Source organism: Alexandromys fortis, unplaced genomic scaffold (genome assembly GCF_014885135.2).
Source record: "Alexandromys fortis isolate MF-2015 unplaced genomic scaffold, M_Fortis_MF-2015_v1.1 scaffold_303, whole genome shotgun sequence".
Lineage (NCBI taxonomy): Eukaryota > Metazoa > Chordata > Mammalia > Rodentia > Cricetidae > Alexandromys > Alexandromys fortis.
In genome coordinates, this window is record NW_026068181.1 from 837,661 (window position 1) to 854,334 (window position 16,674).

The window sequence follows — 16,674 nt, forward strand, 5'->3', positions numbered from 1 at the left end:
AAAAGCTTCTCTGCTCTAGCCTAAAAGAGTTGAAATTGCTGTAGAATTTATAGTCTGTCTTCCTCTAAGCAAAGAAGACATTTAAGTAGGCTAAGGTGATGGTTAGAGGGAAAGACCACAAACATCTCACTCTTAATTATCCACTTAAGATTTCAACCACCGTGCCATGTGCTGAAATTGGGGCTCAGAAATGTAAGACCTTTTCTCCCAACTTTAAGTTCAATGAGCATATCTGTTTAACTTTATACTAAGATGAGGATTAAAAGTTGTCCTTATTTTTTATACTTTCATCTTGTGCACCTTATTGTAGGCATGACATTTTATAATTGCCTTTTTACACTGATTCATGATCAGAAATTTTATTTATACAGTGTTTTAAAATACAGCAACAGAGCAATGCTTCATCACAATAATGTAAGTTGATCTTTATGCATGAGCTAAGCCACTCTGTGTGAATTCATGTGACGCCAAGGACATTTCAACATTTTAAGAACAAGTAGTTTCCACCTCACATGCATTTTTTTTAGGGTAGAGTTTTCTCTCACAGGAGTATTTTGAATTATGGATCTAGACCTGTATTAATTTTACAATAAAACAATTCAAAATTATATCTTCCTATAGTCTACAAATCTGGACTGTACATTCATACACACACATTTTCACAATAATACGATTAGTCTTTGGAAAATTCCATATCACTATCAAATTAAAAATGACTGAATAACTACTCTTCAGCTCCTGAGTAGTTTCCATAAAATGGAATCCAATGAGAGACACACCAGAATCCTTTTAGAAAGAAAACAGTCGCTAGAAATAAACAGAATTTGAGAATGGACATATAGGAACAAAAAAAAAAAGGGGAAACCAGTGCTTTGTGGTCTATTTTGTACAACGTATCTAGTGATATTACTGGGACTTGGATGGTTGTCAAAGATCTGGTCATATATCTTCAACATTCATTTAGTTGATGGATTGTTACTGGGATTCACATCCTGTAAAGCTCATCGGCACAAGCATTTGGCCACCTTGTCTCGTATCTCCTTCATTTTTATACCATAGATAATTGGGTTGAACATTGAAGGTACAAGAAGGTAGAGATTGGCGAGAATAATGTGAGCGTGAAGTGGAACGTTGCGGCCAATGCGGTGCGTGACAGAGGAAAACAATGCAGGCACATAAGTGATGAGGATGACAAAGAGGTGGGCTGAGCAAGTGTTGAGGGCTTTGAAAGTAGCATCTCGAGAGTTGAGGCGCACCACAGCCTGCAGGATGAGGGCATATGAGAAGCCAATTAGAAGCAGATCAAGTCCCACTACAAGCAAGACCACAAAGAGCCCATAAATTCGATTGGGTCTGGTGTTACTACAGGCCATTTTTACCACAGCCATGTGGTCACAGTAAGTGTGAGGAATAATCATGCGACAGAAAGTCAGCCTTTGAAGTAGAAGAGGCATGGGCAGGATAAGGATCACACTCTTGGCAAGAGCCACCAGTCCTAGGCGTCCAACTAGAGAATGGCTCAGTATTGTGTTGTAGCGTAGTGGCTCACACACAGCCACAAAGCGGTCAAAGGCCATTGCAACAAGTAGGGCGGATCGCATCACTGAAGCTCCATGGATGAAAAACATCTGTGTGAAACAAGCATGCATAGCTATGTCTTGATCACCAAACCAAAAAAGGCATAGAACCTTGGGCACAAAAGCTAGAGTAGAGGCTAGGTCAGTTACCATCAGCAGGGCTAAGAGCAGGTACATTGGTGTGTGAAGTGTGGGCTCTGTGACAACCAGGAAGAGGATAACACCATTGCCAATGAGAACAGCCAAGAGCATGGAGGCGAATGGAACAGAGAGCCACAAATTTTGTGACTCTAAGCCAGGCACACCCATCAGAGTGAAAGTCATGGAGCTGGAGTGGTTGAAGATTAACATGGCAGACACCGGTAGTAGTTGTTAAAGGAAGTTGAAGTACCTGCCAATGAGACATGGTGTTGGTTGCTTTTACTGTTTTGGTTCTGATGGTTTTTTGACTTGGGACCCAGAGGAAAAATATCACAATGCCTTCTTTACAGTCCTAAAATCCACAGCCACTTTCAGTCCCATTACCAAGACCTCTTAGTGTTCGCATAATCAATTTTTATGGAGTTGGGGTTTGATATAAAGGACATATGAAAGGTCTTCATTTTCTCCTTTGGCATTTCAGCAGTCTTATGCTTTAAACAACCTCAAGACAGCGAGATGACTTAGCAGGTAAAGTGCTCACTATGCAAACTTAATGACTTCCTTTAGATTCTTGGAACATATATAATGGTGGAAAGGGAGAAATGACTCCATAAAATTGTTCTCTGACCTCTATACACACACACTCACACATACACACTCACACACACATACATATTCACACACACTCTCATATACACACACACTCTCATACACACACACTCTCATACACACACACTCATGCACACTTTCACACATACTCACACTCAATGATAAATAAAACTTAAAAGGTTCTGAAGTTTTGAATAATAATAAGAGAAACATTTTTATCTTTTAATGAAGGCTGAGACAACCTGATAGAATCTCATATTTTCATTTGTATGATTTGTGGATACAGAATGAAAGGGGGAGGCGTGGGTACCCTTCTTCACTCCTTGTTCCAGGAAGGCAGAACTGCTATGGAACTGTTATTTGAGATCATTTAATTTTACATGTCATCCTTCTTTTAGAGATGTCTCTGGCAGTCACATCATTTCTCTCCCTGGACCTTTCTCTGCTTGGCAGACAAACTATGGAAGACAAGGGTCTATACAGGGTTACTATGAAGTAATTGCCTCCCCTCATCTCTTTAACTGTGCACATATACACTTTCTGGATAATTCCTTGAAGTATCACTCGCTCTTCCATTATATCTGTCCTTCATATATAGAATGTAGACTCGTTTATATTTAATTATGAATATGTACTTCAAATTAGCCTAATGGGTCCCCTACAAATACTCACTCATTCCTCAGTTTCATCATAAATCAGCAGGTATTTTCTTTCCAGGGTTTTAGGTAGTAATCAAATCAAGACAACATTCCACTACCACCAACTTTGGGGGCAATGGAACGTGTACGATGTGAAAGACAAGGGGGATGATTTGGGAAGACAAAGGGACCAGAAATGGGAGGATAAGAGAGGGTGGTTGGATGTGAATAAGAATAAAACATGATGCATGAAAATGTAAAGATGAAACCCATTACTTTGCACAATAACTGAAAAATAAAGAAAATGTCTATGTAAGACATTATATTTAAGTAGTTTCTTATACTTTGTTGGCCTTTCCTTATAAGAAAGTAGCAATCTCTATATTACCTATAATTTTTATCTTCATCTTTGTCCATTTCATTTATTTTCAAAAGCATAGACATTTAATATAAGTCTACAATCTATGCCTGTGTGTCTATAGGTTGAAAAATTTAGTATTATGGTAGGAAGTGATATTCAGAAACTTTCTGAGCTGATACAGCCAATCATATCATATTTTGTGTAGTAAAAGCACTTGCAGGCTATCCAAGCTTATTGTGCTGAAAGATGATAAAAATGATTAAGAATGCAATGAGCTTGTGGGAGAGCGGCAGAAACTGAGGTGAATGAGATGAGGTGAGCCCAACTGCAGCACCAGGCATCCTGAGTAGTGACCGTTCACGCTGAGTGCAGCTGAACATAATTTCTAAGAAGCATAATCGTGATGACTGATGGTTCTTACAAGGAGTGCCATCTCTTTGTTTGCATAAAGAATGGATCTGTGCTTCCCTTGGACTTCTAACAAGAAGTTGATCTTTACTGGAGAGTATGTAAGAAAAGAGGGATGAGAGGACAAAAACCAGGAAAATCCTTGGAAGAACAAATAGATACTGTTACCAATATTTCCAACATGTTAGAGAGAACAGGACATGGGATGCATTTAGAAGAGGCCTTGTCTGCAAGATAAGCAGACATTGAAAACAGTTCATTCTGATGTGGGCCAGAACATCCCAGATGAGGGTTACAGAGGATAATTTATAGATCCTGAACAACACAAGATGGAATAGAGGCACTGATCTGGCTGTGCTGTTTGAGCTCCTTTGTTATACTAGAAGCCAACTGCTGAAACACGGGGCAGTTGTGTGACTCTGACAAGACTCTGTGACTGTCATGTGAGCAAACTGTACATCTGTCAGGAACTTTATACCTTCCTGTGTGAGGTAGAAATATATAAACAGCTTATTGTAAATATTCTCTGCATAGTCTTTTTCTTTTAAAGAATTTAGAGATACAATGTATTTTGATTCATATTGCAAAACCTGAATTTATCCATAACTCATTTGCTTTTCTTTCTATTGTTCCTTTTATAAAATTATCAAAAATCTCATTGTTTTTCATATATTTATCTGACTCAAACTGACTTTTACAACTAAAGTGCTTTGGGAGCACCGCCCCTTGCCTCTTACATTTATTCTTTCAACCCATTCATAAAATCTATGCCATTGTTGAAAGCAAAAGAACACACAGAAATTAAGTTGCCACATTTTCAAAGCTTTAAAAATGATCTCTAATCAGAGTATTTGGACTAGATTTGGGGTAAGTATTCAGCAAAAAAATCAAATGGCACAAATTAATATTTTTATTGATTACAGAACTAAAAGATATAAACAAAGGATGGAAACAATAGTATGGATATAGAAATGAGAGTTACCATTAAAAATGCAAAGTTATGCACCATATTATTCTGTTTTACTTTCAATTTCTTCTGGGTAAACCAATGTCCTCAGGCCACCGGCTGATTATGCGCAGTCAAATGAAAGTCATGTTTGTGCATCTCATTGTTCATAGACGGTTAAAGTGGGGTATGCATGAGACCTTGTTCTCCATTATGCTGCCCAGATATTTGCTTCTTTTTCCTTTCCAAACCCAGCCCCACCAAACTCAACAGTCATCAGATCACTCCATTTTCAGTCCTCGTTCATTCTTCTTTCCTTATCACATTTTCTGCTTTTTGTATAGAAAAAAAGTTGTTTCTTTGCTTTGTGCTCTCTCTCTCTTTGTCTCTCTGTCTCTCCCTGTCTTTCTCTCTGTCTCTGTTCCTCTCTGTCTGTCTGTCTGTCTGTCTGCCAATCGTTCTATCATAATTTTGCCTAAAATTAATTCATATCATAATGAAATAAGAGTCTTGGTCTTTGATTTTTTTTGGACTCCTGACGTCCAGAGATCTCTTCAGCTTGCCCAGCCATTAACAATATTGAAACTAATCTATAGAATAACCACACCACCTTCTTTCTAATCTATAGAATAACCACACCACCTTCTAGTCTATAGAATAACCACACCACCTTCTAATCATATTTTTTTTTTTAAATCAGCTTTCTTGGTTTCCCCAGTTTATTTTCTGAGCACATTTTACTCCATGACTTCAGTAATTTGCAATCCGAGGTTTTCCAATCCAAAGGCACTCTCGCTCTTTGCACACTACATTCGACCTCCTTACCAGCTTTCCCAGCGTGGCTATGATGGCGCTCTTGTGCTTTGTTTCCACCCCTTATCCCCTTCATAGTACAGTAGACAACAACACAACCCTTATCCCATCCACCTGGTCTGCTCCTCGCCTCTCGAGAGCAACTGACCAATGGTCACGATTATGCTTCATAGAAGTTATGTTCAGCTGTACTCAGCATGAATGGTCACTACTCAGGATGTCTAATATTGTATCTGGGCTCACCTCATCTCATTCACCTCAGTTTCTGCCGCTCTCCCACAAGCTCATTGCATTCTTAATCATTTTGATTATCCTTTAGCACAATAAGCTTTGATAGCCTGAGAGAGCTTTTACTACACAAAATATCATATGATTCGCTTCTTACTATATGTGAATCTATAAAAATCACATTGCTTCTTAAGTTTCTGTGTGAATGATATCAAACCACATATAATCTTGTTGTTCTAAGGTCTTTAAATTCTTTTAAAAAAACTTTTCACTTAATATATTTTAATCATATTCTTTCTCATGCCCAACTTCTCCAAGATCTTTCCTCCCAACTCAACCAACTTCATGTTCTTTCTCTCTCTTAAAAGAAAAAAAAATCGAAGTTAAACTTTTGAAACAACCTTTGTTTGTTTCTAAAAGCACTTATGAGTTCAAAGAGTCACAAAGTGAAGCACAGCACTGCAGTAATTACTAGTAGGGGCAACCAACTGTTCTCATCCCTACCCCCAGATAGCTGCACCCAGGAGTCCAGCACTACGGCCTAGTAGCTCTAGTCTCTAAAGTTCCTGCAATTACTTTCTGTGCTGACATTTTGAGAATGGCCAACCCAAGACATGGGGCTCATGGCACATGAAACCACGTTTCCCCCCTTTTCTTTGCTGTCTTCTTTCACCTCACCCAGCTTGGTTTTTCTTTATCCATTAGATAAATTTACAGAGAGTTTAGTAAATGTTGCAACCTAGATGGATAATAGTTTGTTACACGTGAAGGGGAACTTCCTTGTACAGGGACAAAGAAAATTGTAAAGAAGTCAATTTTGCCAAACTCTTTGGGGAAGCAGAGAGCATTCTGGATGTGGGTAGGTTGGTGAACACACAGCAGAAACTTTAGATGTGTTTAAGAAGTAGTGAGAAAAGAAGTGTGATCTTGCTGCAACAACATGGAGGCTGGGAGGTAGGTTCACAAGTGTGTCTCTGATTGTCAGCATGTTTTCTAAATTACTTTATTGACAAACTCAGCCTCCCCCATCTTTACATTTTCTTTTTGCCTACACCACGAATTTTATGTTCTCTTCAGCATCAATTAGTTTAAGTTTCCTTTCTTTAAGAACTTCTTTCCTTTAAACGTGTACTTATTAAGCACTCACAATGAGGCTGGATTTGTAAAATGCTTGCCCTATTATATGTCACATTTCTTCACCGTTAACTCTACTGTGAACCTTCTTATCTTTCTGAAGGGAGGCTGTGCTTTCTAGTGTTGGATGTAAACGTTGCTGGATGACTAGGGAATAAGTGCCAGTTAAATAAAAACAATGAGAGCTACAGGTAGACATTTAGAGAAAGCAACCTGATCAAAAAATGCAGTCTTTTAAAACGAAATTAGAACTCACCTGGAAACGTCCTATTACCTTCTTATCAACCACCTTGCTTCTGCCAAGCAGAGCATTGCAATCACAAGGTCATAACATGAACGTGGTTTTCATTTTCTGAGCTGGGAAGGAAAAGCAGTCCTCCTTGTATTTCTTTCTGTAAGATGACATATAAGCTTCCTAGTTGCTAGGGCCCAAGGCTCTCTCACCATATAAGGGAAGTGTTGCAGTTTATGATTTTATTTTCAGGGAACTCTGAGCATAGTGGCAGGTCTTCAGAGACCAAGTAAAGAGGTAGACACAGAATAACCCATTAGGGAATCCCACTGGAACTTTTATTAGAAGGCTAGCATGTCTTGGAAAGTCTCCAGAGGGAAGGGAACTGTCTTGACCATTCCCAGTTTCCATGTAGTGGAGTATTTATTGTTTATCACTTTTCTGAAGATAAAAACAACTAGCTACTCAGGTTCCTTGTCACAGATGTCATGATGCAGGTGTGGGTTTATGTCTTCTATGGAAAGTAAACTCAGAGACACCTTGAGAATGAACTTAGGCCCTTACAGCTGCAGGGGTCCTGAAGGACTGCACCACTTTCTCTCTGCTCAAGGCATTTTCACTCTTTCTCATATTCACACTTTAGCCAGTTGTTTTGCATATTCTCAAAAGCCCCTTAATGAAGCTTCTAAAAACACAATGCTAAGTGCAAATACCTGATTCAGGAGGTACTCCCAACCAAGTTTTGCATAGGGCTTGGGAAACCCTCAAACAAGATTCACATAGGGGGACAACAGAAACAAAGGGTATCTGCTAAACAAAAGGTGAATTGAGGCAAGGTCCTGACACTCAAGAGCTAGGTCAGGAATAGCCCAGCGGGGGTTAGAGCTAGGTGCCCACTCTCTGGAGCCAGGCCAGGAGGAATTCTTCCACAGTTCATTTTATAATCTGGAGTTTTTAATTCAACTTTCTTCCTCTTTTGATTTTAACTAAGTAGTATTGTTTTTCATTTTTGCATAGTAAAGAGTTGCCTGCAGTTCTTTCTGGAAATCTAAATAGTATTGAAGGTTTTTTTTTTTAAAAAGAAAACAAACTATCTTTTTCAGTATATGTACCAGGTTCCCACTGCTTCCCCTCCTCCCATCCCCTCCACTTACCTTCACCTCCATCCACTCTTCAGAGAGGGTAAAGCACATTGCTTTGGGAAAGGTTCAAGGCCCTCTCTACTATATCTAGGCTGAGCAAGGTATCAATCTAAAGAGAACAGGTTCTCAAAAAGCCAGTATAAGCAGTAAGGGTAAATCTTGGTGCCACTGCCAGTGACCCCTCAGTCTGCCCCAGCCATGCAACTATCATCCACGTTCAGAAGACTAGTTTGGTCCTATGCTTGTCTAGCTGGAGTTGGTGAGCTCCCATTAGCTCAGGTAAACTGTTTAAGTGGGTGTACCCATAATAGTCTTGAGCTCTTTGCTCATATTCTCATTTCTCCCATTCTTTGACTGGACTTTGGGAGCTCAGTTGATTCCTATTTTTTTCTGAGAAAATGCCATACTGATTTTCAGAGTGGTTGTACAAGTTTGCATTTCCACCAGCAATTCTCCTTACTTGACATCCTCTCCAGCATAAGCTATCATTGGTGTTTTTGATCTTAGCCATTCAGACTGGTGTAAGATGGTATCTCAGAGTTGTTTTGATCTACATTTTCCTGATGGCTAAGGATGTTGAACATTTCCTTAATTGTCTTTCTACTATTTGCGATTCTTCTGTGGAGAATTCTCTATTTAGTTCTGTACCCCATTTTTTAATTGGGTTATTTGGAGTTTTGCTGTCTAATTTGTTGAGTTCTTTATATATTTTGGAAATCACTCCTTTGTCTGATGTGGGGTTGGTGAATGTTATGCTCAGATTTAGGAAGTGCCCCCCAAACCAACAAGGAGACCTAGTCCTGTATGTAAAAGCAAAGAGCTTTTATTCTTACACAAGTTTGCAAACTCAGTCTCTCTGTGTGTCCAGTGTATTGGAATAATCAGAGAGCCCTGAGCTCAGTTAGAGTTGGGTTTTTATACTAGTAACAGTGCGGGTGAGGAATTTCTAAGGTTCAAAACCCCTAATTGGTTGACATTTGTCTAGGGGTATCTTGGTAAGTGTGTGTTGGAAGGTAATCCTATCTACAATGGTTGGAACATTAGGATTTTTCTTTGGATGGTCTGCTCTTAGGTGGCACCTGGGTAATCTCAGTTTGTGGTCCTTCCAACCAGGTATTGCTTCAGGGTAAACTACTGAGACTCAGGCCTCCATTAAACTTATTGTGGCTGAGTCCTACAATGTCAGGTGATAATGGTTGGAAGAACTTCCTTTGGGTGGTCTGTTTCTATTAAGCTTATCATGGCTGGCTCCTACAGTGAAGATCCTTTCCCATTCAGTAGGCTGCCTTTTAGTCTTACTGTGTCCTTTGCTTTACAAAAGCATCTCCGTTTCAGGAGTTCTCATTTATTTATTTATTGTTGCTCACAGTGTCTGTGCTACTGGGATTATATTTAGAAAGTGGTCTCCTGTACTCATGCATTGAAGGCTACTTCCCACTTTCCCTTCTATCAAGTTCAGTGTGGTTGAATTTATATTCAGGTCGTTAATCTATCTGGACTTGAGTTTTGTGCATAGCAATAGATATGGATCTATTTTCATTCTTCTACATGTTGACATCCAGTTATGCCAGCACCATTTGTTGAAGATGCTTTCTTTTTTCCATTGTATAATTTTAGCTTCTTTGTTAAAAAAAATCAGGCATTCACAGGTGTGTGGATTAATATCCAGATGTTTGATTTGATTCCATTGGTCAGCCTCTCTGCTTTTATGCCAATACCAAGTTGTTTTCATTACTGTAGCTCTGTAATAAAGCTTGATGTAAGGGATGGTGATGCCTCCATAAGTTCCTTTGTTGTATAGGATTGTTTGACTAACCTGAATATTTTTTTTTCCAAATGAAGTTAATTATTGTTCTTTCAAGGTCTGTGAAGAATTGTGTTGCGATTTTGATGAGAATTGCATTGAATCTATATATTGCTTTTGGTAGGATTGACATTTTTATTATGTTGATCCTGCATATCCAAGAGCTTGGGAGATCTTTCCACTTTCTGGTATCTCTTCAATTTCTTTCTTCAAAGACTTAAAGTTCTTGTCAAATAGGTCTTTTACTTCCTTGGTTAGTGTTATTCCAAGATATTTTATGTTATTTGTGGCTCTTGTGAAGGGTGATGTTTTTCTGATTTTCCTCTCAGCTTCTTTATCATTTGTGTATAGGAAGGCTACTGATTTTTTTTGAGTTGATCTTGTATTCTGCCACATCAGTGAAGGTGTTTATCAGATGTAGGAGTTCTCTAGTAGAGTTTTTGGGGTCACTTACATACACTATCATATTATCTGCAAATAATGAAAGTCTGACTTTTTCCTTTCCAATTTGAATCCCCTTGATCTCCTTTTGTTGTCTTATTGCTATTGCTAAAATGTCAAGAACTATGTTTAAGGGATATGGAGAAAGTGGACACCCTTGTCTTGTTCCTGATTTTAGTGGAATCGCTTTGAGTTTCTCTCCATTTAATTTGATGTTATCTGTTGTCTTGCTCTCTATTGCGGCCGATAAGTATTGTTTAAATCTGTTTTTTTTCAAGGAATATCTTGTTTTCTCCATCCATGGTGACTGAAAACTTTGCTGGGTGTAGTAGTCTGAGCTTGCATACATGGTCTCTGAATGTCTGCAGCATATCTGCCTTGAACCTTCTGACTTTTATGTTTTCCATTGAGAAGTCAGGTGTAATTCTGATAGGTCTATCTTTATATGTTACTTGACTTTTTTCCTTTGCAGATCTTAATACTCTTTCTTTATTCTGTATGTTTTGCATTTTGATTATTATATAGTGAGGGGATGTATTATTATTATTTTTTTTGATCCAGTCTATTTGGTGTTCTGTTAGTTTCTTGTATCTTCATAGGAATATCCTTCTTTAGGTTGGGAAAGTTTTTCCTTATGATTTTGTTGAATATATTTTGTGTGCTTTTGAGCTGGAGTTCTCCTTCTATACCTATTATTCTTAGGCTTGGTCTTTTCTTGGTGTCCCAGATTTCCTGGATGTTTTGTCTTAAGAATTTGTCGGATTTAATGTTTTCTTTGACCAATGAATCTATTTCCTCTATAGTATCTTCAACACCTGAGATTCTTTCTTCTACCTCTTGTATTCTGTTGGTTATACTTGCCTCTGTAGTTCCAGATTTTCCATGCTAGAATTTTTTTGGTTTGGGTCTTCTTTATTGACGCTATTTCATTCTTCGAGTCTTGAACTGCTTCCCGTACCTGTTTGATTGCTTTTTCTTTGTTTTCTTTTAGGTATTTATTAATTTCTTCAAACTTTTTGTTTGTCTTTCTCTCCATTTCTTTAAGGGAGTTTTTAATTTCCCTTTTAAAGGTCTCCATCATCTTTATAAAGTTACATTTAAAATCATTTTTTTTCTGCTTCTTTTGGGTTAGGATGATCCAGTCTTCCTGTTGTATGTCCACTGACTTCTGGTGTTACCGTGCTGCTTTTTAGGTAGTTGAAGGAATTCTTGCATTGTTGCCTACCTATCTTTTCCTTCAATTGATGCTGGCAATGTCTCTGTGCCTTGGTCCAATCCTTCCAGTTACTGTCTGAGTTTTTGGGAATTGTTCTTGGTCTGTTCTGTACTGTCGATATCTGTATTTCAGGGAGCTGCTGAGGTTTCTCTTAGCCTCTTCTCTTGGTCTTTTCTTCTTGTTCACTCCCTTGGTCCACTCTGTGCAGTCACAGTTTATGCTTTAGAGTTCCTTTTTTGATCCTCTCCCTTGGTAATCTCTCTTTGTCCTCTCAGTAGGAAACTCACCTGATGGCTGGCTAGATAAACTGAGGCAGGTAGGGGAGGGGCCCTGGGGTTTTGCCCCACTATGGAGAGCCTAGAGAGTGGGTGTCCAACCGGGTGGCTGTTCATTCACCTCTTGGTCTTCTCAGCATTGTAGCAAGCTGTGTTTCAGAGTTCCATCAAGGTTATAGGAGGATAGGCGAGTTTAGGAGCAGGATGGGACTAGTAGCTTGAAGGGTCCTGTGTATGGGGTGGGTATAGGGACTACCTACCTGCAGGAAACTCTCCTGCTGGCTGGCTAGAGAAGCTGAGACAGTTTGGGGAGGGGCCCGGGGTTTTACCCCACTATAGAGATCCTAGAGAGTAGGGTGTCCTGCTGAGTAACTGGTAATTCACCTCTTGGTACTCTCTGTATTGTAGTAAGCTGTGTTTCAGAGTTCCACCAAGGTTGCAGGATAGGTGAGTTTGGGGATGGAATGGGACTAGTTGTATTGAGAAAATTTGCTCTTTCTCACTACTGTGTATTTTACTAGTGGGCAATGATTGCTCAGTGTTCTGCTCAAATACAGAATTGCCTTAAAATTCCAAATTATGAAATTGTATATATAATCACTTAATAGACATGTATGCATAATATTCTAATTGTAATATAGCATTGAAAAAAATATTATGAAATTTGCATATATAATCCATATAATATACATATAAACATGCATATGCATGATGATACATGTAATATATATAATAAAAACATGTATTTTTGCAATGCTCAGGCACAGAAAGGATAGAATTATAGGGAAGAAGTTAGATACCAAACATAGACAAAGGTGTATTTTGTAAGCAATTTTAGTAAAATATCAACATTTCAACCATTTTTGGTAAATATCTGCACAAATTAAGGAAGAAACAGTCATCACAATTTTTAAGCAGATTCATATAGAAACATCATGATCTTTTAAAAATTATTATTTGAAAATTTCATACACATATATAAATAAAGCATTTTGATCATATCTGCTCTACACTCTACCTCTGAAATGCTCCTTTAATATATCTCCTCCTGATGTCAAGTTTTTTTTTTCATGTTTTAGAAATTTCAGGTCAATAAAACCAAGCAAGTATGTTCATGTAGTTTTGATCTGGGTGTGAGTGATTAATATTGAGTATTGGGATCTTTGAAGAAATGACTCAGGAGACACTTTAAGTGGTTGGTGAGTCTAAGCATCTAGTCTGAGAGGAGCAAGCTCCAGGAATTGACTGTTCAGCTTTGAGTGAACATATCTGGAGCTAATATGAAACCAGTTCACATCCAGAAGACACCTTCTGACAACGTTCCTTATCTACAGAGCTGTCCAGCATAGCCTGTTCTAGAGTCAACCTGGCTATCTAGGACTGAAACAAAACACTAGTTGTTACAGACTGACGTTGCGCTAATAACAGAAAGCAACACAACTTTCTTATCTTCCTGTTCTAGTGGGGAGAAGTGAAGAGTGGGCCCCTACTGTAGAAGGACTGTGATTTACCACGTGGGCTATTAAGTTTTAGATATTTCATTATCCAATAGTATCATACTAAAACTATGAAGCCAAAGTTTTTCATATTTATTTAGTTTTGGCCTAAGCGCTAAATAAGAGATTTTTGCTTACATGAATAATTCTTAGTGGGCACAGGGCAGTTTCTCATGCAGAATTTTATACAACTGCTGCCTAGTAAATGTCAGGGTGGGAACATTCTTTCCGTTTGAATGATATGTGATAGCATATCATTCTCTGCATAGATTTTTTTCTTAATCTTTCATTATTGAAGCTACTAATTTTGTCTTTCTTTAATATATATAGAAAAATAGGTCGGTTCAACCATGCAAACGTTGCCACTCCATGAGGTGGAATCCACACCCACCACTTGCTTAGATAACCAAGAACCTGAGACTAGATAGCCCAGAGAGCTAGGATAAAACCAAATCCTACTTGTCTTGAAAAAGGAAGTGACACATGATTCCTAACGATATTTTTCTATTCTCATAGATAAATGCCTTATTCAACCATCTTTAGAGAAGCTTCCAACTGCAGCAGATGGGAACAAAACCAAAGATCTACAGCCAGACAGCTAGTTTTTTAGACATGTGTCTCTTTTCCCAAGGGAAGTCCAAACTTCCTTTCAAGTTCTTTTTCTCATCATTCAGGATTAACTGTCCAGCCCCTAATCTAAAGTCATTATCTGATTAGGATGTTCTAGTATATCTATGGAGTCCCATTTGCAAAGTACCAATGTTGGTATTTTAAGAACTAAAAATTGTCTGCTTGTGTGTGAATGTTACCTCCCTCCATTTCACTCTCACAAGAGGCTATCTCTACTACTTTTGTATGAAATCACATTAGAAAAACAACTCAAACAATTCAGTCCAGCCTTGTCAAATTGACCTGCCACAGAGATGCTATTTCCGTAAAAGAGCCCCAGAACTTTGAGACCTTAGCACAAGTGAATCCACGGTGGAAGTACCATTCAGGCCATAAAACTCAGCATGAAGACAGTGCCACCTGCCAAACTAAAAGGAAGGCCTAATCCATCAAAGTCCACAGATCTGGAAAAGTCTCTAAACATACTAATCCTGCCTTTTGGTTTCTGTAGTTCTGCTTCTGGTTAACTGTTTTTGTTAACTGAAGTATGTCAATCTCTGGCATGATTTTTGTGCTTAAAAGCTCATCCGGAAAAAGGCTCAATGTGACACTGGGATCTTGAGTATCACCCTTTGTTTTTATTATTATTTAAACCCATATCCAAACAGTCTTCCCTGGTGACTATCCTGCAACAATTTCCTCCTTGGAATATGCTATCGAGGACGTTCCCCAGAACTTGCTGAGTTGACTTGCTCATGGAAACTGAGAAAAAGAGTTTCAAAGTCCATTTCTGAACACAGCTTACAATATTAGCACTTGAAAAGTTGTTGCTAAATAATCAAAAGTTTAATACCTACCTACTTGGCTATATAGAGAATTCTGAATCAACATGGTGAGATCTTACCTCAACCAACCACCTAAATTGTATGCTCTTTCTTACTTCTTTTGTTTTTATTATTGCATTATTTAATTGTTTAATTAGTAGCAATGAGATGGATTAAAGCACTTAGCTGTAGATTTGAAATTTGGGAGCAGGATGATGTCCTAAGAAATGAAAGTTTCTCATGCCTATTCTGTTCTAGAATTTTAAGATATCTCACTAAAACCGATTGTTACTCTGCTCTCTCAAACACATCCAGAGTGAGATTAACTGGCAGCTGTGGAGGAACACCCAGTCAATTGTTGTTGTCTTAAATTTTCATTGAGATAGAGTAGCAGTTAGTTATATGCCTAGCATTCCAAGTATCAAAATTAATCAGACCCTTCTTAGAAAGGGAAATTTGGAGGTCATGCTTCTCATCTACACTGTAAAGTTTTACAGAATCAGTAACTGCCAAGGTATAGTTTAGCAATTTATTTTTTTTTAACAAAAGCTACAGGTAGGATGGGGATGCAGTAGAATTTGTATGCGGCTGGCTTAGAATCTCTCAGTAACTGATCATCATGTTCAGGTGACCAGAGCTCAGACCTAATAATAGCTGTGGCAAAAGCTCAAGATGGCCGAGTCATTTTGGAAGGGTAAATAACAAGAGGAGCATTTGGACAGATGAAGAGGAGGCCACCTACAGTACTTCGCAGAAAGATCTGTATTCTACAGTCTAGGGAGCCATGATACGATGTCCTAGGATTTGCAGGAGCTGTTTCTCTGGGATTAGAATGCTAAGATTCTCATTTGTGTTCTGAAGGGGGTTTGGGATGTATAGTGGAGTAAAGTATATTTACAGTAAAGTTCTTTCAAATGTTTGTTTATATGGGGGGTACTGGTGGCAGAAATAATTGCGTCCTGTGGAAAACTGGATTAGAGGTTTAAAGCAAAAGATCTCTTGGGCAAAACATCTTACTGAGACCAGCAGTGATGCATAGGTTCCCAGAAGAACATATGTGGAGATACAGGTTTAGTGGTGTTTAATGTATTAGCCTTCTCTACCTTTCTCACTTCCTAAGATAATTCCATGTGGTGAGAACACCATTAACAAGTCACATCATCTAGGTTTTTCAAATGAGTATAATTTCTTCCTGAGTTCTATCACCATCTTGCTGTAGCTTTCACAGGTCATATAAAGAAGAAAACAAATGGAGAGGCATCTCACAAGGCAAGCCATGAAGCAATGCTGGGCAGCAGAGGTCAGCCTGGGGACATTATAAATAGAAAACAGGAAGCACAGAGAATGGGACAGGAATAACCACAGAGCAAACAGATACGTAAACATGTCCTAGGCTCCTGAGGGAGTGGAACTGCATTAGAAATGGAAAGAGATTAGGATCACGTGATCACTGGTAGCTTCAGTGACTCTAAAACTTCAGATGCCCTTCGTTATTAGCCATTGAAATATGAAAAACTCTAAAAGCCAAACAAAACAAAGAGATGTAAAATTGCCTAAGGAATAGACTACATCATTGTCTTCCCTGCTTCCTCAATACATTCTGACCTGGTCAACCAGGATTGAAAACTTGGTGCTTAATTTCCAAGGAAACACAGAAGCTCCCTAGATGCCAGTAAGTTTTAAACAGAGTAACCCACCAACCCCCTCCCTCCCCGGGTCCCTGAGGTCCATTTCTTCAGTATAACAGCCTCTGAGTTCTTCATTCAGGTGGCTGAGGATG

At 38.6% G+C, this 16,674-nt stretch overlaps 1 protein-coding gene across 1 annotated transcript; it reads right to left on the reverse strand.

Annotated features, from left to right (window-relative positions):
• Nucleotides 1-1,001: 1,001 nt before the first annotated feature.
• On the reverse strand, nucleotides 1,002-1,928 carry LOC126492667 (olfactory receptor 52P1-like). The gene has a single exon (XM_050129210.1). The coding sequence runs from the start codon at nucleotides 1,926-1,928 to the stop codon at nucleotides 1,002-1,004; it is 927 nt and encodes a 308-aa protein (XP_049985167.1).
• Nucleotides 1,929-16,674: the final 14,746 nt, after the last annotated feature.

Coding starts and splice junctions, on each gene's coding strand:
- LOC126492667 (XM_050129210.1), bottom strand. CDS start 1,928: ATGTTAATCTTCAACCACTCCAGCTCCATGACTTTCACTCTGATGGGT.